Below are 23,348 nucleotides of genomic sequence, written 5' to 3' on the forward strand. Positions count from 1 at the left end.
TTAAATAAAAGCAAGAATGTGCTGCTTCCACAACAACATCCCTACTGCCCCAGTATGTTAACAAAAGAAATTACAAGCTTCCAGTGACAGTACAACACCCTGATTGCAACATATATTCACTTTTTCTGTCCAATTACTTCACTGCAAAGAACTGCCCTGGCGAGCAGTCTCCCTCCAGCACAGGGTACTGTGATAGGAACCACTGCTGCAAAAAGTGTTCCTGGGTCAAATCCCATCACATATCTCCCAAAAGGTAAGGACACACTGTGTGTTGTACACAGACATGAAACTGTAAGTCAACTGTCTCTCAGTATGACTGACCACTAAATGAACTACACGGGTAACACCATAGCATAGAATCAGATCATGCAATGAAAATTTCCATTTTTATAGTGCTCAGCTACTGAAAGAGGGCCTTACAATTAAAGTGCTTGCTATCTGAAGGCTTCTTTACATGATTAATAAAGCATAAAAGAACATGAACACATATGGACATAAAAATCTATTTTTCTTCCTCCCTTTCGGGTTTTACCGACAGTGGTCAGACTGGCTCTACAAGGGGTTGACAGAACAGTTTCACCAATGAAAATCTTCATCAATCTTACTTCTTCAGGTAACATGAACAAATATCCCTCTCCTTCTATCCTTGCCCACCAGCTGATCCATAAGCACACCTCCCTCTCACCTGTGCTGGCCACCCCCGTAACCCACTACTGGTGAGGCTACACCAGGAGAGAGATCACTGAAAATAGCTCATTGGAAAACAAAACAAACAAAAACCCCAAACAAACCACCAAAACCCCCACCCCACTAAAATGACATTTTTAACTTAGACCCTTTCAGTGTCTCAGTCTCTACAACAGCCCCAAAAAGGCTCTGCCAACACTCCAGGGGAGGGGGCAGAGCGTGTGGCGAAGGGGCAGGAAGGAGCAGCTGGGCAGGGTCGGTGCTGAAGCCCTGCATTTCAGGGATCTTCCCGGCTTCCAGCCCTGTATTTCAGGGATCTTCCCGGCTTCCAGCCCTGCAAGGAACCTCCAGGCACAGCTTTTCTCACTCAGCCAACACGTGGGAGCTGCAGAAGGGCTGATACCTCACACTGAGGGACTGACGGATTGATTTTGATGGGCACAGAGGCTGCTCTGGCAGCCTGTCCCCACAAAGTACCAGAGGTAAAGGGTTTATCGACAATTTAAACCAGACCCGGCTTCTGTCTTAGGACAGGGCAATGTGGAAAGAGAGTAATAATAGGGCAGTGGTGACAAAAAATTATTTTAAACCTGTCCTACATTTATAGTAATAATATTGGCACTTTTACAGCATCAGCCTTCCAGGGATGTCAGGCCATTTTTTTTAAAGGTAGGTTGGTAATATTCCTTTTTACAATGACAAAAAGAAAGGTCAGAAACTTAATCAGTGTTTCAAGAGTGTTTAGCATATCATAACTGCACTGTATAAACACAGTACAAGGCGCCTAAATTTCAGTTTCATTTACAAAACTGCAATTCCTGATCCTTATATCACCACTGCGTTAACTTTCATCACGTTCCACTCCAGTACCTCAAAAGGCTCTAAAAAGTATTTATTGTCATCTTACACGTAAAATTTAAGTTTAAAACTTATGTGATGCTTAGATTTTTGCACAAGTAATTTCAAATAACGAAAAAATCAGGAAGATCGTAGAGATCTTCACTCACACAGACATATAGACACATGCACAGGCACCAGTAAAAGAGTTTTCATAACCATGATTAAAATTAGCATCTTTGCCACTCAGCTTCCACTGCTCTATGGCAGGAGAACCAGAAAACACAATCAGCTAATGGCCCTCTTCTTGAGTGCAGCACTGTTTATTTGGGGACAGTTGTAAGGGTTCTTACCTCCAGCTGTCCTCCCTGTATTCTGCTGGAATCCCCACCAGGCCACTGCAGGGAGAGCTCAGCTGCTCCAGGGCAGCTGCTGAAAGGCTACTGCTCTTGGCTAAAGAAAAACAGGTTTGTTTTCCTTAACACACCGGGCTGTGAGCCTGCTGCATTTCAGCAGCACCCAGGTCAGTGAGGGACCAGCAAGATAAAAGGAGTCTAAACCTCCACAAAGGTAAGATGGTTGTGAGCCTTGATCCCAGAAAACAATCCCCACATCCAAAAGCAAGGCTCAGCTTGTATATAAGTGCACTCATTCAATGTTTTCACTACCAGAATTTAAATGTAACTTGATTGTTTCAGAGGGCACTGGGGTTTTTATTTATTTATTTCGAAAAATAAGTTGTGAAAAGGAACTTGGGTGGTCATGAGCTGCGTATGGTTTTGTAAAAAGTCTTATTAAAGGCCAGAGCAACAATTTCCACCAAAACCTCTGTCACATCACTATCAGCTGAAACAGCCTGCCCAGTCACACTAAATACAGTTGACTAGTTTAAGACTGAATCTCTGTATTCTCTCAACCAATAATATTACATGTACCAACTCCACTATTCTCTAAATGTCAAATGAGTTCATATTTTATTAATGCCAACTCTTTCCTCTCCCCCTAAATATCACACACCCTATATAAAACAAAAGTTGAGACTACTACAAATCAAATGCACGATTTCCCACTAATCTCAGGGGGCGTTTATAAAGCACATTAAAAGCAGGACCGTTTCCCAAAGAAGAAAAAAAAAAAAAAAGGCAAGATCCTATTTCTCCAGGTTAGTAGTCTAATAAGATCTCTGGGTTTTAAAACAATGTAAGGCTTTGTCACAGTTGAAAGTTTTTCTTCTATGATCACACAGCTCTGTTTTTGTTTTACTATTATTATTATATATACACATTTACACACACTCATACCTTTAAATATTTTATTCAACCATATATATATACACCTTTAAATACTTTATTCAACCATATATATATATATATATATATATATATATATATATATTTCTACTAATATAAAACTCTGCTTATGCTCTTTGTTTTAAAATGAGAATATTCACCTGGGGGTTTACTCCAGTACAGAAAAGGCAATAAAATTATATGGTTACAGATTGTTCAAGGTATCTCTCGGTATGAATAAACTTATTTAGAAGACTTGTGCTCTGGCACAGAAACCTCTATCTTTCTTACTCCCCTACTACTGAATTTAAACCACAGGAGTTTTAACATGTACATACTCCCAAAAACAAGCCACCAAGCCATGCTGGTGAGACCAGAAGATAATGAACTCCTCTAAAAGGCTCAGCCTGCAGCAGCTTGGGCTACAGCTATTTTTATCTTCACAAAACTCCCCCATCCTCACCAGATGGGCCTGTCCAAACAGATACACAAAGTTTATTTCACTCTTCCTTCCCCCCCCCCCCCCCCCGCAAGTAAATGGGGTGTTATACCTAAATCGGGAGGGTTTTCTCTATGGTTAAAGCCTAAGTAAGCAGTTTTACATTTGGATTTGTCCCCTGGCTGCATTCTACTGCTGCTCACTGGTATTGGTACCACTGATCCCAGCCTCATACAGAACACCTCAAAAGTCTAAATGGTTTAAAACCCGTTAAAAAACAAAACAAAACACCCCCAAAAACCCCAAACTAAATGTAAAAACAAACAAAACCCAAAACAAACAAAAACTTCTTATATGTGGCAGCACCACACCAGAGGAGCAAGAAGCACTTGCCTCTAAGTCACAACTCTTGGCAAAAAAATACAAAGTATGAAAACTTTCAGAAGAATAATCATCAATATGAAGCAAAGGGAAGCATATTACAATTGTTATTTATTATTTTGCAGCTGCCCTTGAAAGCAGGGAACTAAGGTGATGCATTTAATTAAAACTAACAGAAAGTAAACATGACTTGTACAAAACATTCAAACACAAACACTTTATGACATCTTCAGAAAATAAGTGAAACCTGTAGGTGGGAGCATTGCTTAAGATGACAAAATAATATTTCAAATTACATCCCTTTATGCAAAATAATTGTAAAATTTGCCTTTAGAATACCTGTTAAAATGTTAATTGGTAGAGAAATGAAATAAAAAGAATGGACAAACTGATTCAAAAGCTATACCACCAGAGCTTAAGTAAGTGACAAAACTGCTGTCCCAGCCAGCCCAAGCAAAGGGAGCTGTAACAAATCCCCTGTAGTTTACCTGGCTGTACATTCAAACAGATTCACCAAGAAGTGCTGGTGGAAATACACAAAGATAAGAGAACTGTATCCCAGCTGACACAGTCACATGAAAGGCACAAACTGAAAGTGGGAGAAAAAACACAGGATGTGTCCCATGAACAGGCAGACTGATGCCTGGAGTGCCTCACCCACCAGGTTTGAGCTGGTGATACTCCATGGACTCCCCTCTACTCTGTGTAAAACGAGAGCTGAGCCCAAAGGATACCAGAACCAGAAATGGCTCAGGATGTGCCATGAACCCAGTTCTCACCTTTGCACATGGAGATGCATATCCATAAAGGAATTACTTCTAAAAAAAAATTCCCTTAGCAAAGAACACTGTCCTTAAGCTGCACCCAGCTCCTGATTTATGGTATGCAGCAGGGCCCTGCAGCAATATATTGCCCTGCTATTCACATACCTGTCACAACACTCAGTTCCCATGTTGCTTTACTCATTTCTCATCATCCCATGATTTTTAAAATAAATTTTTCACTAGAGAATAAAGCTTCCTCAAACTCCCTCTTAGAAAAGAAAAAAAAACCAACCAAACGCATGCATTACTTTAAAGACAGCAACAATAAAAAAAAGCAGACTGTAAAACCAAATCAAATCAACCCCAGTGGCTGCAGCAACGTGGCACTAACAGAGATACAACAGGGTAAACAGATCATGGTTTCTTTGTTAATACTGCTTTTACCAATTTTCTGTTCAGGTTTCTCACTTGATGACATCCTCTTTCAAAAATACACACAGTGTTTCCACTACAAAACGCTGAGAAGACAAATAAAGACCCTGTCTGAAGCTACCACAGAACCCAGGTTCTCCTCCCCAGAAATAATTCAGCTGTTGTTACCATCACACAAACCCTCAGCCATAGTCATCTTCACTTCCATGTTTTCCTCTACCCTCCTGGTAGGATCCTGTCTTTTTTTTTCCCCCTCAATAGGTTTTCTAAAATCCATCATTTGTTATCCAGACCCACACCTGAATCCAGACTCGCCTCCTGCACTATGACATTGCTCTCTCTGCTTTCACTGTGAAACATTTCCAATTTTTCTCAATTTTGATCTCCCTTTAGTTTGCCACACCCTCCCTTGAAATCACATTACTGATTTTAAGAAAGTTGCAGTATTAAAGTTAAAAATCATTTAAAATACTGTCACTTAAAATACTGTCACTGTACTGAACTTTGTAGTTTCAGTATTTATTTCAATTACAGTTTTTCCAGACAAGAAAAGTCCCTTTTAAGATATTCATCGAATCAATATCATTTAAAAGATACACTATCTATTAGAGGTATGGCTGTCTAAACGCTTTCAATCAAATGTAATTAATGAAAACTTTTTTCACCTTCAAAAGTCAGCCACATGCACGACAGACACTCTTCAGCATCCTTCCCAAAGTTGCCTTTAGGAACATTGTAACCACATGAAATCCTATTAGAAGGTGCTGAACTCCTACATTGTGACTCTTCCGGCAGCCTTCTACATAACAAAAATGCAATGAAGTACCATACAACTTTCCCCCCCTTATTATGCTAAATCCTTATCAAATTCAATAGTGTGACATCGTTCAAAATCCTGCCTAACAATGGCTCGCAGGAGGTCAAGAGATGTCGGCTTTGTTTTAGTTTCACGTGCTTTTCAGTCTATTAATGCTAAAAGAAAAAGAACCTTCACAGAAATAACCGATAAAGATCAAACCCAACTAAACAATGGGAAGGAAATTCAGAGTTAAAACTGGTACTTAGCTCTTTGCTAAGCAAGCAGCCCATTGTGCCAAAGGTGCTGGGCGGCACAAGGATCCTGGGTCACACAATACCCAGGAATAACAAGGTGAGGGAAGGAGCCTTCAGCTCTCCACTTCCCGTGCTCTTGTTGGTTCGGGCCAGAGCTGTTGTTTTAAGAGAGTATTTGTATTTCTTGGGAGGAACTACTGGGCAGACCCCGACTCCTTTGTGCGGCAGGTTGCGGGTGGAATGGAATGCGTCATGCGGCACACGTTCCACTCGCAACCAGGAGGACAAAGGATTCACTGATCAGGGGGGACAATTAGTCCCAATTAGGCCTATTTCGCAGCTGAGTGTAAGGGCTGGGGGAAGGGAGCTTAATTTTTAAAGCAATGGGTCCCTCAGGCGAGTTAAAAGAAAGATCAGTAGAGTGACAAGCTTGAGAACATGCGCCCCACCAGTCGGCACAGGGGAGTTCCACAGAGGCGATGGCAGCGAGCCTCGGGCAGTCACCTCCAGGAGAGGATGGAGCAGGGCTTCTCAAACCTCAGACACGCCAGGTAAGAAATCTGACAACCGTTTTGCCTCTCAGCTCATGTGACTAACCAAATTTCCCAGTTTTCAACCCACTCCTTCAGCAGCAGTTCTCCGTCTCAGGCACAGGCAGACACACGCACAGACACTCGGGCAGGAAGGCCGGGAATACTCACATATGCACGTGTGGAGGCTGGAACCTGCTCTGGTTGATGTTGTAGTGTGTAAACGCCTGCGTTGGGTTGGAGCTGTATTCATCCACTGTTATGGTAACTTTGCCTTGTGAAGGAATTCCATGAGCCATCCTTCCTCCTTATGGACATGAGCAGCTCACAACTTCCCAAGGCCAGGAGCAGGGTAGGGCATTGTGGTCCAGGCAACTCCCGATTCCCAGCAGCTCCTCATCAACTCCGTGACCTCTGCCAGGAGAGAAAGACAGCACACACTGCTATAAGCTATGAGGAGATGTAAACATACACAGACAGATTATCCTCTCCTGATTTCTATTCGAACACCTTTTTCTATATTTTTTATGTACCCATCACCCCACTCTCTAAGCATTACTATTCACTTTTTTGTTTGTTTGTTTACCTTGGGGTGGGGGGAATAAATCATATGAGTTTAAAGCTTCTGTTAAATACCCCACATTTCATATTCATTTGAAATAATATCTTGTGCTAACTGCGACCACGAAAACTAACAAGTGGACCCAGTTTGCTGAAAGATAAAAACGACTTTCCACAAACATACACACTTGTTTTCTAGGCCCTATTGCAGCTTTACCACATGAATGACAATCTAGAGACTTATAAGAAACTGATGTAAAGAACATTTTAAAATTGCATAGCTAAAGTTACACCCAAATGCCCTTAAATCAAAGCATTTATTTGTCCAGAGAAAGGCGATTATCCAGACAACGTTAGCAAAATATCCATGTTATAGTGCACTAGCAATGAAACTGGTTTGGATTCACCACCAGACAGTAATGATTTATCTGACAGACTTAAGTGCGATTTTATGCACAAATATTTCTGAATAAGATGAAAGAAACAGGCTCTTCCCTCTGTATGCATCCCTATCTTTCACTTCTCCAAAGTGCTCTTAAACACATTTTGTGTCGAGACTGGGTGTGCACTGTAATATAAGCAAAACCCAAATAGCCAGAAACCTCCCAAACCTGCTCTGCTGAGCTTCTTGCACAAAATCTGAGCTTCGATTTCTGCCGCCAATAAACTGAGGATCCCTCAGCTGCCTTCCTTTCAGAGGGACTCTGTGAAAATTGATCAGCTGATGTTCGAAGAATACTTTCAAGATGAGCAACTCTTTAAGAGCCCTGCTCACCAGGCAGATGCTCAGCTGGGACACACTATCCCAGCAAGGACTTACATGAAATCATGACACCTGGCATCAGCTGATATCCCTCCCTTTAGCTGCCCCTCGCAATAGTGTTTTTTCCATGTCTGGTGTGCAATTTACAAAAGTAAATCAGTGCTTACTGGGAGGAACAAAGAGATGGGAAAGAGAAGAGAATGATTTGAGCCCTGAGCATCAACACTGTTTCTTTCAGTGTGATTTTCCTGGACCTCTCTAGCTCCCAAACAGAAATGTGTTTGCCATGTGTAACATGAAATACTTGAAATCTTTGATTTGTATTCAAAATATATTTTTAATACAAAGACTAATTTCCAGTTTGGCATGAAGCATGATGAAAATGCCCTGCAAATGGCAGATGGCCTGCTATAGGCCATTTATTTTACTATTTTACCACCTCAGGCCTATGTAGGCTTCCATATGTTAGTTGGGTTAAGACATTCTGCAACCTTCATTCCAGTAACTCGGTTCTATCCTACGTCTTCTTTAGATGGAGGGAAAAAAATATAAAAGAAGATGAAACTAAAGCACAAAGTCCCAGCTTAACAAACTGTCACTAGTGAGATGGTACATCTTTGTAACTCAGATTATGGTCTGGCCTCCACACTAATCCCCTTAGCAAGAACAAGTGCACTAGTTTCAGGAGCAAGGTGAGCTTTACTGAAATAAATCTTTGCTGCCTTGGATGTGATGTAAGATGCTGCAACAACTGCTCACAAATCTTAATGTAGCGGTTACCACACCAAGTTTGCAGCTGTTTCCTTAATTTCCTTTACCATTATATTTCAGTGTTATTTTGCATAACAGTAAAACACAACACCTGCTTCAAACCGCAGTCCTGTTCCAAGTACTGTAATTCTTTTGAGATAGGAGCTGCGAAGAGTGCACAACACAGAGCAGCATAATTGCCCTGTACTGAAAAGTAAATACAAATGAAAACATCTTCCTGCCAGAGAAATGACTGTCATTAGCAAGAATGCTGGCCATCAGAGCTCCCAGGAAAAAACCCAACAACTAGACTTTTTCTTTTACACAGCAAGAACTTCAGCGTCTCCATATATTAAGAAGTGATGTGAAAATTACATGTGTAATGTTACTTTTTTCCACAATTAAAAACAATATAAAACAACACATTAAACCAACAACAAAAATATGCTTGGGCTTTCAGAAAAGCTAAATGACACTGTTTTCAGTAATCCAGCATAAGAAAGGTCAGAACATTAAATTTCATATTATAGTTCACTCATGGAAGAAAAATCTAATTTGTTCATGAGAGTGAATTATACATACAGATAATAAGCATTTTTTCAAGGTTTATAACAATCCATGTTACAGAAAGAAATTACAACTAACTGGCATAAAACAAATGACAAGAGGATACTTGAATAGCTGTATTAAATACTTTTAAGTTGACTCTCAGTAAGATTACAAGTATATAAGCTGCAATTCCTTCCCATTGTTCTAATCTTCAATCTTGAAAATAAATCTCTAGACTTAAATTAAGACAAAGCTGAACAAAATATCCTTTTAAGCTGAAATTCACAACAAATGCCAGACTGGGGGTTAAAAAAAAAAGTAAAATTTGAAGCTGGCTTCCGTGTCAATTCTCTTAATTTCCATTTAGTATTCCATAGAGTACTACAGCTCACCTATCAGAAGTATCTAATTATTACCTTCCTTACTGTGAATGTCTCTGAAGAAAATAGAAAAAGAAGCTGAACCCTTCAAAACTTTTAAAAAAAATTATTTTAGGCCCAAGATTAAAACAGAATAAATTAAAAAGACTACTTTGAATCGCTCCTGTTCTTCTTTCTCTAACTGTGAGCACTGTTTGAAGGTTACATGCAGGAGATGAGTACAAAAGAATAAAAGTTGCATTATTTTCCCATCTATCAAGTATAACAATGTGTAATATCTTCCACGCCTTATGAGGCAGTTTTAAGTAAGAATGACCGCATTAAAAACCTAAATAATGATTTTTTTGGCGTGTTACTTTTCCCAAATACAGGCAGTTATCCTTTTCCAGCGTGTATTTGTACCGGCAGTGAGACAGGAGATGTGCCATTGTACACATCTGCTCAGTGTTACAGGTAAAATCCGGCACTTTTTCAGAGCAGGGCTGGCCCAAACTTAGGCTCAGCTAATTGTAAATCTGTACACTGCTGCCCTGTCACAAAAACTACCACGAAATAAGCACAGGTAAATCATTTGAAATGTAACATTACATTTCACGGAGAGCTACACACACGAGCCCTGCGTATGTACACGCACACACACAGGCACGCGAAAAACCCATTTCCCCAAATAAAATATTTACGCCTTCCTCATCTGAATTTCAAACATTCGCCTCTGGCTGAGCTCGGGCCGTAAGAGAAAATGCTGAAAGGCAGGAGACGGGAAGGGTTAATCCCGTGTCAACACCTTCTGTTGATACATCCACTATCCCGGCGCTGTTACACCGACACCACACGTTCCGCCCGCCCGGGGCGCGGGCACCGGCCCCGCCGCCCCCGCATCCCCCCGCACTCACGCTGCGCTGCCCCTCAACCCGCGGGGGTTTGGCAGCGGCCCCGCAACCCCCGAGATGCTGCGCTGCAGTTTGCGGACAACTCCGGGCTCCAGACAGCCCATCGAGTCCGGCGGAGGCGCAGGGGGGGCCGGACCCCGACACTTCCCCGCCCCGCTTCCCCCCCCACCCCACCGACCCCCGGTACCTGCGCTCCCGGCCGCTCCCCACCGCCGCCCGCCGCCGCTCCCGGGCCGCCCCGGCCGCGGCCCCGCGGGGCGCCGGGCTCGCCCCCCGGTGATTGATGGCTCCGGGTGGCCAATGGCTCCGGCGCGGCCCCGTCCCGGCGTGTGCCGCAGCCCCCGCCCCGCGCCCCCTGCCCTGCCCTGCCCCCGCCCCGCGGCTCCGGGGGGCATCGCTGCCCTGTCTGCGCCGTACGTGCCGCGCCGCACAAAGTTCGCGTCGCCCCCGTGTCCCCCGGCTGCCACGGGCCGGGATGATCCGCGGGGGGAGGATGCTCGGGGGAGGGATGCGATGAACTCCACGGCAGCCGCGGGCGAGCGCGGCGGGGCCGGGGGGGGTGGGAGGGGGGGCGGGGGCGGGATGCCCGCTGCTTTTTATCCCGGCGGTGCCAAGCGCGCCGTCCCCCGCACCTCGCCCCCAACCCCTTGAAAGCTTCCAAGTGTCTGAGGCCTCCGGGATCAGCGTTTCAGAGCGGGTTCTACGCCGGCGAAAGGGCGAGGGGCAACTCCGCCGGGGAACGGCGAACCAACCCGCCTTTCCCTCCTTTACTTTTGCGGCGTGTTCCCCCCCTACACACACGCACACACGCACACCCCATCCCCGGGTCCCTCCGCGCCGGCAGCCCCGTCCCCGCCGGCCGCTCGGCGCTGCCGCCCGCCCGCCCGCCCGCTGGCCCCAGCCAGCACAATGCTCCCCGGCCTACCCTCCCGGCCCCGCCGCGCCGCCCCCCGCCCCGACCCCGCGCCGGCAGCCCCGCACACACCCCCTGCCGCCCCCGCGTCGCTTCCAGCGCCGCCGACCCCTCGCCGCCCCCCGGCCCGGGCGGGGGGCGCGGCGGCGGCCGAGGGCAGCGGGGGCACGGCCTGGGCAGCGGGGCAGGGCAGCCGCGCTCAGCGCCGCCGGGAACGCGCCGCGGCTGCGGGGAAGCGCCGCCGCCGCCGCCGCTGCTGCCGCCGCCGCACCGACCCCACCGACCCGACCCGACCCGGCGGGCTCGGGCGGTCACGCCGGGGGGCGGCAGGAGCGCGGGCGGCCGGGTTTATCCTCATTATTGTTCGCGGGAGGCTGGACCCGCCGCCGCCGCCGCTGGAGCTCCTGCCCGCCCCCCCCCTCCCGCTCTCTCGCCCATGACACGGCACCTCTAACCCGCCGCTTTGTGCGGCGCTGCCCCCGCCGTGCCCGCCCTGCACCGACACCGGCCCGGGGCCGCTCACCTTCCCTCCGCCGGCTGCCGCTGCGGGCGGGTCGGGGATGCCTTCAGCGGGGCCGCTCCATGGGGCTGCGGGGGCGCGGCCGGGGCAGAGCCTGCGCCCGACCCCGCGGCGGTGCCCGGCGGGGCCCTGGCTCCGCGTCCGGGTCCGGGTCCGGCTGCGGGAGCGGGGCGGCGGCGGGGGCGGGCGCGGTGCAGTGATCGGGACTGCCACTGGGGTCAGGGAGCAGGCACCAGGAAACACGGCGGCCACGGCGCGCTGCTCGCACACACACAGAGACACACACACACACACACACGCACAGCTCCTCCCGCTGCCTCGCACTTCACCCCCCCGGGCAGAGAGGGAGGGAGGGAGCAGTCGCTGCTGCATTTCCCAAGTGCGGCACGGCTTTCCCCTCGCCGGGCCGGCTGGAGCGGTGGCTGTGCCGCCCATTGGGGTCACGCAGGGCTGCCCCGGGGGAGCGGGGAGGGCAGCGCCGGAGCCCACCGGGACCCCCTTCCCCGCCAGCGAGGGGCAGCGCCCGCCTCGCACCCCCGGACACGGCCGGCCCCGCTCCGCGCACCGCCGATCGGCTCTGTCCCTGCCCACGCGAATAGCAAAATAAATAAGTAACAACAGCAACAATTAAAAAAAAAAATCCTCGGAACGGGTTTTCGCATCTTCCGCCGCACCTTTCGTCACTGGGTGTTAATGCGGTGCTCTGCTCCTTTGTAGGTAAGCTCACCTCAGCGGCCAGAAAAACCACACAGAAACACCACTGCAGGGTTCGCCTTTGAGGCCGAACATTGTCTTAGGGTGACTGGGGCTTTTCTATGGAAAGATAGAATCAGGGAATCACGGAGGTTGCTGTTGTCTTTTTTCTTTTTTTTGTCTTCCTCCCCCCTCTCCCCATCCACAGCAATTGTGTCAACAGCCACAACAGTAACAAAGTAAAGATTATAGGTGTTTGCTCTGTTACTTTCAAGACAGCAAATGGAAGGGGAGACTTCCACAAAGGTACACTTACAATGGAGAGGCAAAAAAAGAAATAAGGAAGAAAAGAAAAAGAAAAAATCCAAACAATTTTGAATAGTCGAGCAGATAGAAAATTGATAACAGGTCTCTAAGAGTAAATAGTGTCCTATATATCTTAAATAAGTAATTTTTACTCTGGCCAACCTTCAGATATAGATGGCAAGCAGGCAGGTTTTTCTTTGTTACTGAAAACCGTGAGAAGGGTCCCTTGTATTGCCAGGCAGAAATCCACTGGGACGGATTGTTCTGTTTAGAATAATGGCAAACTAAGAAAAAATCAACCTAAAAAAAGACTAAATGGCGAAAGGTTTTTTCCAAATTTGCCCTTTCAGTCCCTCTTTTTTTTTTTACTCTTGTCTTTATCCCTTTTAACAGAAGCAAACACTGTGAACCACCAAAGGAAAATTCCTGTTTCAGACAAAATGGCCCACAGATGAGTCGTCCTCCTAATCAAATCAAAGTAACATTTCCAGGGAAACTTTGCCTGGAATGAAGTCTGAAGCCATAGTTTCACAAGAATTTTTAGCTGACTTACTCTGACGCAGCTGTAAAAAAAGCAGTCCAGCATTCAGCCCACTCCCCCCACTTCTGTCCCTGCACTCACCCTCCTGTGAGAGCTGGGAACCCCACCTGGGACACTGATCCATTCAGCACCAGGGAAAAACATTCTGGTTCGGTGTGAGTCCGTATCCTCACTCAATCCACTTCACAACTGCACAAACACTTCTGGAACAAGACAGGGAGTGAGATGAGCAACTGAGGACAGAGAGAGAGCAGGACAGCTTCATTGGTACCACTGCCAACTTCAGCATAGGAACATGGAGGGGCAGGGGGGGTGAGGTGAGGACAAGCAGCGAGCTTGACCCTGAACCTGCTGCATCCCTTCTCCTCAGCTGCAGCAGAAGGACTTTTCCTGTAGTTGTGTCCTTATACATCTGGAGCCTCCAGCACTACAAAAAGGAGCTTCTAGCACAGAGGGAGAAACAAGGTGGACGCCTGGGTAGGTGGCTGAACTGGGAGTTAGAAAGCTCAAAGACCTTCTCTCTGATGCTCTGTGTGGCAAGAGACAGACTGGACATTACCCCAGTGTTTCAGTGTCCTGGTACTAAAGTGAGCACTTACCTGATCCACTGGTCCTTATACAAAGCAAGCTCTGGGACCTGAAAGTTAGAGGTACGTGGGTACTTGTGTGAATCCAGAGTGGGACCTGACTCTAGGTTGACATTTCTATCACAATACTGAGTGTTCCTCACCACCACCAAGCTGCAACACAGTCACCAGGAGCACTATTTTTAATATATGACTTGACAAACTCTGGAACATTTTCTGTTAAGAGCATACAACGAAACTTTTTCCCTTTTTTCAAACTACTTGTTTTCTGTTTCCCCAAGAACAGTATGCTTTCTGAAGATGCACCCACTTTAGAAATGTGCTGGCCCTGGAGTTGCTAAAAGAAGGAAAAAAATATTTTATTTAAATTGATTAAAGGATTTTCTGAGGAAAGGAGTTGCTTTCTCTAATTCACAGGAGCAGCATCAAAATGCAAATACAGAAAAATAAAACATCTATGTTTTGGCTGAAATGTGTACTTATTGATACACACTTGACAAGAGGATCTCAGAGATAAATTCAGAAAGCGAAAAAGCAAGTGAGCTGTTTATTGTGAGTTTCATAGGACTGATTTTTCTAGCTGGGTGAAATTCAAAACAGTGAACAAACAGCTTTTGTTTACTTTAGTACTTCCTATTTGTAATATTAAAGGTGTATGTTACACATGAAACCTTAGCCATATTCAGAGTTTGCACTGGATTTTATTTTTTCACTTCTATGAATCCAGAGTGTCATCAAATGTACAGTTGCAAGAGATGCATGTTAAATATTATAAAACACTATACTATCCCAAAAAGCATACCCATTCTTCAAAATCTATTATGTCATCTCTAATACAGTTCATAGGAACCACTGTCTCCAGTTTCTGCCAAGCACAAGACAGAGCTTTTGAGACACACACAGGGTAATCCGGAGTGAACCACAGACACCCATCTCATTTTGCTGTTCAGGAAAAAGCTTCCCTAAGTATCTGTGAAGCAATAGAAAAAAGAATAATTTAAAGTCCACCTCTGAGAACTCATTCCTTAAATAACAGAATTTTTTGAGTGATCTTTTACACAGAAAGGAGTTAAAAACAAAACAACAAACAAACAAACGAAAACCACAAAACAAAACCAACCAAACAATTTTCAACCAAACAACCAAACAACTCCCCGATTTTCAAACACTTGCAAACCACACAAGAGGAACAAATTAATTTTTTCAAAAAAGCCTCCTTCCAAAAAGGGTTTCAAGGCAGGTCAGTTCCCCAGTCTAGTCCACAGCACAGTCCCTGGAATGCCTACACTGGCACATGGGAGACTGCCCCTGTCTGCAGTGTGAGACCAACACCAGCACAGGGTGTGCTACAGTTTCACAAGAAGTTAGGCCAGTGTTTCACACTATCTTTTCTTTTGGACACAGTGTCAGAGGAGTTCCATTGGTTTGTTTCAGTACATGGACTTTTTAGCCATTTTAAGACCAGAGCATCAAGGGCTCTCATTTGCATTGCAGACAGAGTTCACTTTTGGCCTGCAGAGAGTGGGGTATGAGGGTGGAGTACCAAACAATGTGTATTTTGGTTGGGTAACATTTTAAGAAAGTAGAGTTTGATCCAGTGGACAGGCACTGGTAGCAGTTTACACCAAAAGTCACTGGACTCACCATGTTAATACAGATCACTTCAGTTCTGCCAAAACCTGTAACTTAACAGGCTCATTCCCCTCATTACAGCAGAAATTCTTCACTAACTGTGGAACAGAAGACAACAGGAGAAAACTGCATTAGTTTAGGCTTAATGCCCCACTGAGTCCCACAACATTCCAAATTTGCTGGATATAGTTGGATAGATTTGAAGTTCTCTACTGCTCTCCCTCTTTGCTTGTAGTCCATAAGTCACAGAGCATTTGGCATGCATGCTGGACAACAACATGAAAACAATGGAAGATCATAGTATAATCTATGAAGAACAAACAAATAGAAAAAGAAACCCCTCCAGGATTCCAATTTTGAAGATACAAATTGGAGTTTTTTAGCTCTTAGAGCTCCTGAACAAAATCACAGACTGGAACTGGGAGTTAATTGAATCCTAGAAGCTGAATTAAAAAAAAATAAAAAATAAAAAATATTGTCTCTCGGCTTTTGGTTTTTGTATTCTGTCCCATTATGAATTTTTATCCCACTTTTTCTCTCACAAACAAGGGCCCATACACTAACCTGTTCAACACCCCAGCAAACACTACATCTTCAAGAAGACTCCATGACCCCTCCAGAGAAGCCCACCAGCTTTTGGAGGGAAATGATCATTCTCCAAAGGAAGTGAAATTTGCACCTTCTGTCAGAACCTGCAGACACAGAGGAGCACGGCATTGTAATGCTGAAAGAGCATCAGGGAAGACTAATGAAGGAGATATCACTAGTTGCTCTCTGGGCAGTCTTTTTATATTTGATGGACCAGAACTTTGTCTGCTGCCTTGCCCCTTTAAAATAAATTAAATATTTGATTGGAGCTTTCCTATTCGTCCTCTCTAGAAATAAAAAATTATGCAAAAAAAGGTTGTAGGTGAGTCATTCGCCCTTCTAAAAAATCCCAGTGTAAATGACAGTCAAGTTACCTAGAGAAGAAACCACTCCTTTTATTTTTTTTTCTGGAACATTCCACTGAACATTCTTTTTTCAAAACTGAGACGGATATATGGGTGATTTATTCCTTCATAATAGAGCAGGCAGTGACTTCAGTTTTGTATGTACATAAAGATCCAAGTGTTGTTTGATGGAGAGCAGTTACTGCAAAGACATTACTACAGGAACTCCCAAACACTGAAGGCTCAGGGCACACTACAAGTAAAGGTTTTTGGGGGTCACCTTCTGGTAAATGAGCTGTGACAGGCAATACACAACTGTGGGAGTAATGTGAGGTGTTTAAACATTCTGTGTAATGCATAACAATTTACCTGTTTAGAAGAAGGTGGATGCCTTTTTCCACAAATGATCATTTTATGATTTAATTGGTCTATAACGCATTGGGTCAAAGCCAAAGCATGAGAAAACCCTCAGTTTAATTTGCCTGCAGTTCAGGCACTCAGAGCCCACTGTACCAAATAATTCCAAAACTTGGTGGTGTGTCAGGAAACAGGCATTAGTATTACAGTAGAGTGTATTACAAATTTCTCCTCTCCTTGACCTTTAACTTGTTCAACAACTCCCTTCCCTCTTCATCACATAGATTATCTCCCCCTGTGGCAGGCCCTGGCCACACTATGTTTCTGTTCCTGGATGTAATACAAACTGTGTCCTCACGACTTTTGAGAAGTCACACTCTCACTCTACCCGTGTCCTTCTGACTTCAGAGAGGAGATCTAGTGAAGTGGTTTTCTGTCACACTGGGTGCTTTCTACAAATGGCAGACTCCACAAACTGAAATTCCTGCAGACAGAGAAAAATTCTTCTCTCTAATCCTGAGAGAAGGTCCCTATTGCACTGAAAGTTATGTGCAAAATTCTCAACATCGGTCAAAATTCCATGTGGAAAGCACACTCCAAAACTGAGATAGATTTGGCTCTCAGTGCAAGTAAAGCAATTTACATGGTAGTGCAAAAGTGAGAAGATTACTCCTGTGCTATCTTGAAGACATATTTTGAGGACTACAGATTTAATGGCAAATTCATCTGATGATGATGACTATTGTCAACAGTTACTCAGAGGTAACCTCTTTACATCTAAACAAATAGAGCTTCACTTCATGCCTTGCATAATTAACTTTATGCTTTTGACAGACATTAAGAACCATGGTCTCCAGCACATCTACATCTAGTTCCAGTTTACAGAATCCTGATTATCTTTTGTGTCGGAACTGTGGTCCCTCGGCAGAAAATTGGAGGATGAATGTAACAGAAAACCTTTAAAGGTGTCAGGGGTTCCAACATGGACATCTTTCAAATCTGAGCAACCAAGACCCCCTAAATGAAGGAGAAGATTTTCACAGTCATTCCCAGGAGTCTTGTCACTTTAAATGTCCCCAGTAACGTTGCTGATCTAAAGGTACAGGTAAACCTAGAGCCTGAAGGTGAAATGTTTATTGTGTGTTAATTATCATAATTATCAAACTTAGCTGTACAGAAAATATAGTTCAGGTTGCTTATGAATCCTCTGATTCTGTGGGGAAAGAGAGAACCTTAAATTTAAAAGCAGTGCTCTCTAATGTAAGGTGGGTTTCTGGAAAGAAATGGCTAAGGTCTTACAGTTTAACCAATGTTAATTTTTATCCCTTGATTTGACATTTCAAAACCAATATTTCATAGCAGTTATTGTCTACATTTTTAATGCGTTCAGGCTGAAAACACTTGCTAAAAACTGAAGGATTCTATGCTCTTTGTCTCAGACACCCTAGGAAAAGAAATCCTGTATTCCAGTTATTGTCTGGCATTTGAGTTCAGTGCTGGCAAACTGGTCCCTGCATGTCTTTGAGGCATATGGAAATTGATGATGAAAGTGTCTAGTATAACTACAAGTATAATTTGATGAAAACTGGAGCAGTGAACTGTGAGAAACTGCTAAATCAGTGTCATCAAACTCCGCTTGAAAAATAATGAAACAGAAATACCACCAGGACACGAGAAATGCAGTGTAAAGGCTGTGAAACCAGAGAGCAAAGACAAAAAAAAAATAAGGAAATGCACAAGATATTATTTTAATTGTTATTTTTGAAACACATGCCCAAAATACAGTACAACTGTCCTGTTCAAATTCACTTTACGGAGACAGTGACATCATGTCTCCTCCAAATTGTTCAAGCCCAAATCTTGGCACAAGCTGTTCCAATAGAATATCATGTTCAGCCCTGGCACTCTCTCCTGTCTACCCATAACCATGTGCAGAATAAGAACAGCACTGTAGCCAATGCAAATCCTTGTTACAGCTCAAGTCCCTTGGGGCAACAGAAAAATACCAAAATAGAAAACATATTACAGTTTTAAAGCAATAATATTACTAAGGAAAATAAAACAAACGTAACCTCAGAAGCAAGATGACATTTATTGCCTAAAAAGTTAACAATTCTTGAAGCTGTGAAAGCACTCTATAAATAAGACCTGAAGATGGCAGTGAAAAGATCCTGATATTGCTTTATTCATACATTTTGAATGAAAACAAAACAAACTTACATAGAAATCTGAGAGCAAGAGGACAAAGGAAGAAGATATTGTATTTTTTGATACTGTGTGTATGTTCTGTTTACTGATGTTTGCCTACACCAGCAAACACACTCAAATTGCTGAGAAAAACCCTCTAATGATTCCATTCAGTTGTACCCATGTTTTGAGATAGCAAAATGCATATGCATGCCCAAGAAAGGGATATAAGCATGCATATTTGTAGACTTGCCAGAAAATTTGTACAAAAAGATCACAGGGAGACAGAGACAGCTGGAAAAATTGGAGCAGGGGCTCCGATTTTCATGCCAGTGTTACACCTAATGCAAAGGGAATGCAGATGATGGACTGCAAGCTATATGTTATTCCTCCTGACACTTTGCAGTGTGCTTGTAGAGCTGAACAAGGACTGGGAATAAGAGAAAAAAAGGCAAACAAAAACCACATGAACAAACAATAAAACAAGACAAAGAAATTATGGAAACTGTGCTACTATCAATTAAAGTATTTATTTCAGGACATTTATTACATTTCGCATCAACGTTTTTATGTACAAAAGACAATTTTCAAGATGAAGCAGTGGAATGCCAAGCACTAGTTTTTAAAATTTGAAAGTTTAGCTAAACTATACCTTCAATCTCGTCATGACATACACATGGCAGAAACCACGAAATGGAAAATATCTATAAACAAACATCTCTTGAAGGTCCTATATCACGCTTTGAAAGAAGGATAATGAGAAGTTTCTGCACATGGATTTATCCAGATTAATTATCAACAAGCCTAGCTAGAAAGTTGTGCAAACAGATATCTAGAAGACTCCTTTCTGTTAGGGAATATACAGATAGGAGGCTTCGTAGAAAAAGGGTAAATAGAATCTTAAGAGGACTTTCTGGTAACACATCCAAGTCTCTAAACTAATCTAGGTGTGAGTTCCATGGGGTTTGATATCATCTCTTCCCATGAGGTGGTCTCAAATCCTATGTGTTAAAAAGCCATTTTCTCTGCCGGTTACTGTTAACCCAAACCATGCACTTGAGGAGCCTTCTATCAGTGTTTCCCCCCGCCTCCCCCAGACCTATTGATCACAATTCCATCTTTTGTGATGTTATTACTGCACATTCCAAACTGTGATCTTGTTGTAAAAAGAGCCTTCTAAAAGAAAACCAGTTTATAAAATCAATTATAAGTCTCAGTTAGAATTTAAGCAGGGTACCTTTCTGTGCCCCCGGGGTTCCTGTGGATTCCTGTTGTGCATTCAGATTTGCACACAGATTTGACGGTCGCTGAGAGAAGCAGAGTCACAGTGTCTGTTTGTAGCAACCTCATTGTCACAGTGACCCATCCACTGAGGTGTCTCACCTCCGGAAAGGAGAAGCCAAAAGGGAAGAAATTAAAAAATACAAAAATGGCAATGCAAGAGACAAAGGAAAAAGTAGGGGTTCAGTTCCAACTTTCCACAAGCCCAGTGGTGTAGCCAGTATGGGGCCAAGTCTACAAAATCCTCTAAAACAAATCCAGACACAAAACTTTCCCAGATTAGCCTCTGTCTCTACCCACGTGCAAGATAAACTAATAGTCTGACAATGATTTTTTCCAATCTAAAACAAACCATTAACCTTAAGAAGGTCAAAATCTAGAATAAACCTGGACAAATACATCTTTAAGGTTCTGCCCAAACTTCAGACTAGAGACTATACTACATGTTTTTGGATCAGAGAGCAAAAGATACAGAATCACCTTCATCCCACTAAAATCCATGGCTTTACTTCTAGTTAAATGGATATAATTGAAAAAAGTAGACATTCTGCTTTGCCTTGAGATCAGACCCTAATTTTTGAGATTAGACATTAGCTGTTGATATAAAAACCCTCTTATTTAAGTATACGTGATCTTTTAGCCAGCTATTTCATAGGCAAAAACTATTAAATCATACTATTTCATCCACTGTTGTTGGTTTCTTTCTATTCTTTCAAGTTTAGCCTGTCATAAAGCACTCTGCAAGCTTCAAAAGAAAATGTACCAGATATGGGAGCTGTACAATGGGTAAGTTACTTCTCCATATCTGAGGGTCTCCATCAAAGTGCATAGGGTGAGCCAACGAGCAGTGAAGGAAGAGATTTTTTTTTTTAATACTTTGTCCTCGCTGCATTGTTGTAAGAGTCCCTATGCTGTGATTCCATATTTATATCAGAATGTGTGTATGTACAGCAGATGTACTTACAGGAAACTTCTGTGGTGCTACTGCTGAGTGAGCTCTGGTCTCCCAGAGATGAGTGTGACCCAAACACTGAAACCACAGGGAGCTACTCCAATGTCTGAGATGGGTCTTTCCATAGCAGGTTTTAGAACCTCTGACAGAAGAGGACTCCAAGGTTTCGAACCCTGGGCTCTGCACATCTTGTAATCAAAAATTTATTCCTTTGTGTGACTCACAGGAAAAAAGAGTCAGGCTGTCAGGATTTTAGAAGTCTGGGTTTAAAAATGGAAACAACAGGAAAATATGCTCCTAAACCATCCAAGAACTGATCCAATTGCCACTGTCTTAAAATACTTCTGGCCATACCGGTACTGATTTATTACTATTGTTTTGTATTTCCCTAAGAGGAATGACAGGATGAGAGTCATCGGATGAGACACTTTGTCTGTCTTATCAAATGGCAATGTAATGACAAACTGTAGCTACAGAATAAGAGGAGCTGGAAGGGCTCAAAAGCCCACTGTTGATTAGGTACACCCTCTGCAGGCTAAAAGTTCTCTTTTAAACACAGGGCTGAAGCACAGGCTTCTTGAAGAACCAAGGGCTTCGTTCAGGCCTAGCACAAGAACACTTTGCCAGTTCTCCTCAGTAGGACTGAACTAGGGCTTTGAGAAAGATGAATTTAATTCATGTCTTGTGCCTAAAAATCAACCCTCCCAGAACTAGCATCATCCCACTGCAAAACAGAGCTTAACCTTAGATTTCTTTCCTCCTACCAAATCCCACTGTTTTCACAGACAATTTAGGATTTGCAAGGAATGCAGGATCCATTTCCTTTCAGATTCTAACTAAATATTTAAAAGTCAATCTTGCTCCTCTGAAAGAGGTATGAGTTCTGCTGTTAGTTTAAACAGAAGTGAGATAAGTTGCAGACTTACAAACCTATACCTATCGGACATTTTTCCTTTTTAGGCTTGGATTTTATGTCCAAAAAAAGTCACTTCAAAAGCAATGTAATGTACTTGCAGGACTCCCTAAAACTGACAAGAGCAAAGGTGTCACTGTGTAACACAGGATGTTGATAATGGTGTCATTTAAGCTGCACAAATCTATACAGATTCTCTTTTAAACAGTAGCTGGTGCTAAATTCAAAGTTCTTATTTGTGAGTTAAAGGTAGACTCCACCAGCACTCAGTGATTTATGCTGTCTGCTCCAGAAGCCATGTGGCTTCAGGATTTTTTTTTGTTGACCTCACACAGCAGTTTGAAAGTCTCATCCCACAGATATCAAGGGAATCCCAGGCAGCAGTTCATCTGTACACAGCCTCCTTTACTGAAGCCTGGATTTGCATTTTCTGTTTCAAGACAATTGTGAAGTAATGGACCCAGACATATTTGATTAACAAAAGTCTCCATGTCCAATAATCCGCTTGTCACTATTCTTAATTTTGTCTCTCACAGCATTTATTTGGTACAGAAGGATGATACACGCTAGATTTTAAATAGTTACACTAAAAATGAATATTAGAAAATCCTATATTGTATTTTGCCTGTCAGAGGTCATCAGAAGCTGTATTTCAAGAAAACTGAAGGCATTAGATGTAGTTTGCCCAGTAGATTAATACTGAGCTGTGAACTTTCATCCTCTGCAGCAAGATTTCCATCCAACTGACATAGAACTGACATGCAGTAACACTTACAACCAGGGGGATCCAATTTAGACAGAGTTCAAATGGTTTCAAGCTACTCATAGGTCACAGAGGTAAAGTATGCATAAGAGAGCTGGCTTTAATCAGAAGGTTTTCAGTAATGTCACACCAGAAGTGATAGGCCACAATGAAAATGAGCTGAATGTTAGGCTTGAGAGTTAAATTACTAAAGATATTTAAATATTCTGAATATATTCTGTGAGATATTTTCACAAGCCCAAAACACTTTGGGCTTTTTTGGTTTTGGTTTGGTTTGTTTTTTTTTTTTTCAGAGCAATAGAAAAAGACATGGCATTTTGCATGAGCATAACAAAACCTTCTTTCTCATATGACATCATATCTGTGATGTCTATCTTCAAGAGCTTTTGGGGAAGAAATGTGATCCAAACAAAACAACTCCATTGTGAGTGAGAATTTGGAAACAATCTGAAAAAAGACTCAATAT

General features: G+C 43.4%; 1 protein-coding gene across 4 annotated transcripts in view; it reads right to left on the reverse strand.

The window, feature by feature from the left end:
- Window positions 1-20,354, reverse strand: part of MPPED2 (metallophosphoesterase domain containing 2) — a 114,518-nt gene extending 94,164 nt beyond the window's left edge. Inside the window, exons 1-6 of one of the 4 annotated variants that reach the window (XM_032691163.1) lie at window positions 20,211-20,354; window positions 16,062-16,189; window positions 15,510-15,595; window positions 13,793-13,795; window positions 13,360-13,481; window positions 6,584-6,826 (exon numbers count right to left, since the gene is read on the reverse strand). In XM_032691163.1, coding sequence (XP_032547054.1) covers window positions 6,584-6,711 — 128 coding nt within the window. In that variant the 5' untranslated portion in view covers window positions 6,712-6,826; window positions 13,360-13,481; window positions 13,793-13,795; ... (1 more) ...; window positions 16,062-16,189; window positions 20,211-20,354. Of the gene's footprint in view, window positions 1-6,583; window positions 6,827-10,492; window positions 10,515-11,741; window positions 11,880-13,359; window positions 13,482-13,792; window positions 13,796-15,509; window positions 15,596-16,061; window positions 16,190-20,210 lie in introns of those variants that run through there. The other 3 variants (XM_032691162.1, XM_032691164.1, XM_032691165.1) reach the window with 3 other exon arrangements.
- Between the last annotated feature and the right edge of the window lie 2,994 nt (window positions 20,355-23,348).

This window comes from Chiroxiphia lanceolata, chromosome 6 (genome assembly GCF_009829145.1).
Source record: "Chiroxiphia lanceolata isolate bChiLan1 chromosome 6, bChiLan1.pri, whole genome shotgun sequence".
Classification (NCBI taxonomy): Eukaryota; Metazoa; Chordata; class Aves; order Passeriformes; family Pipridae; genus Chiroxiphia; species Chiroxiphia lanceolata.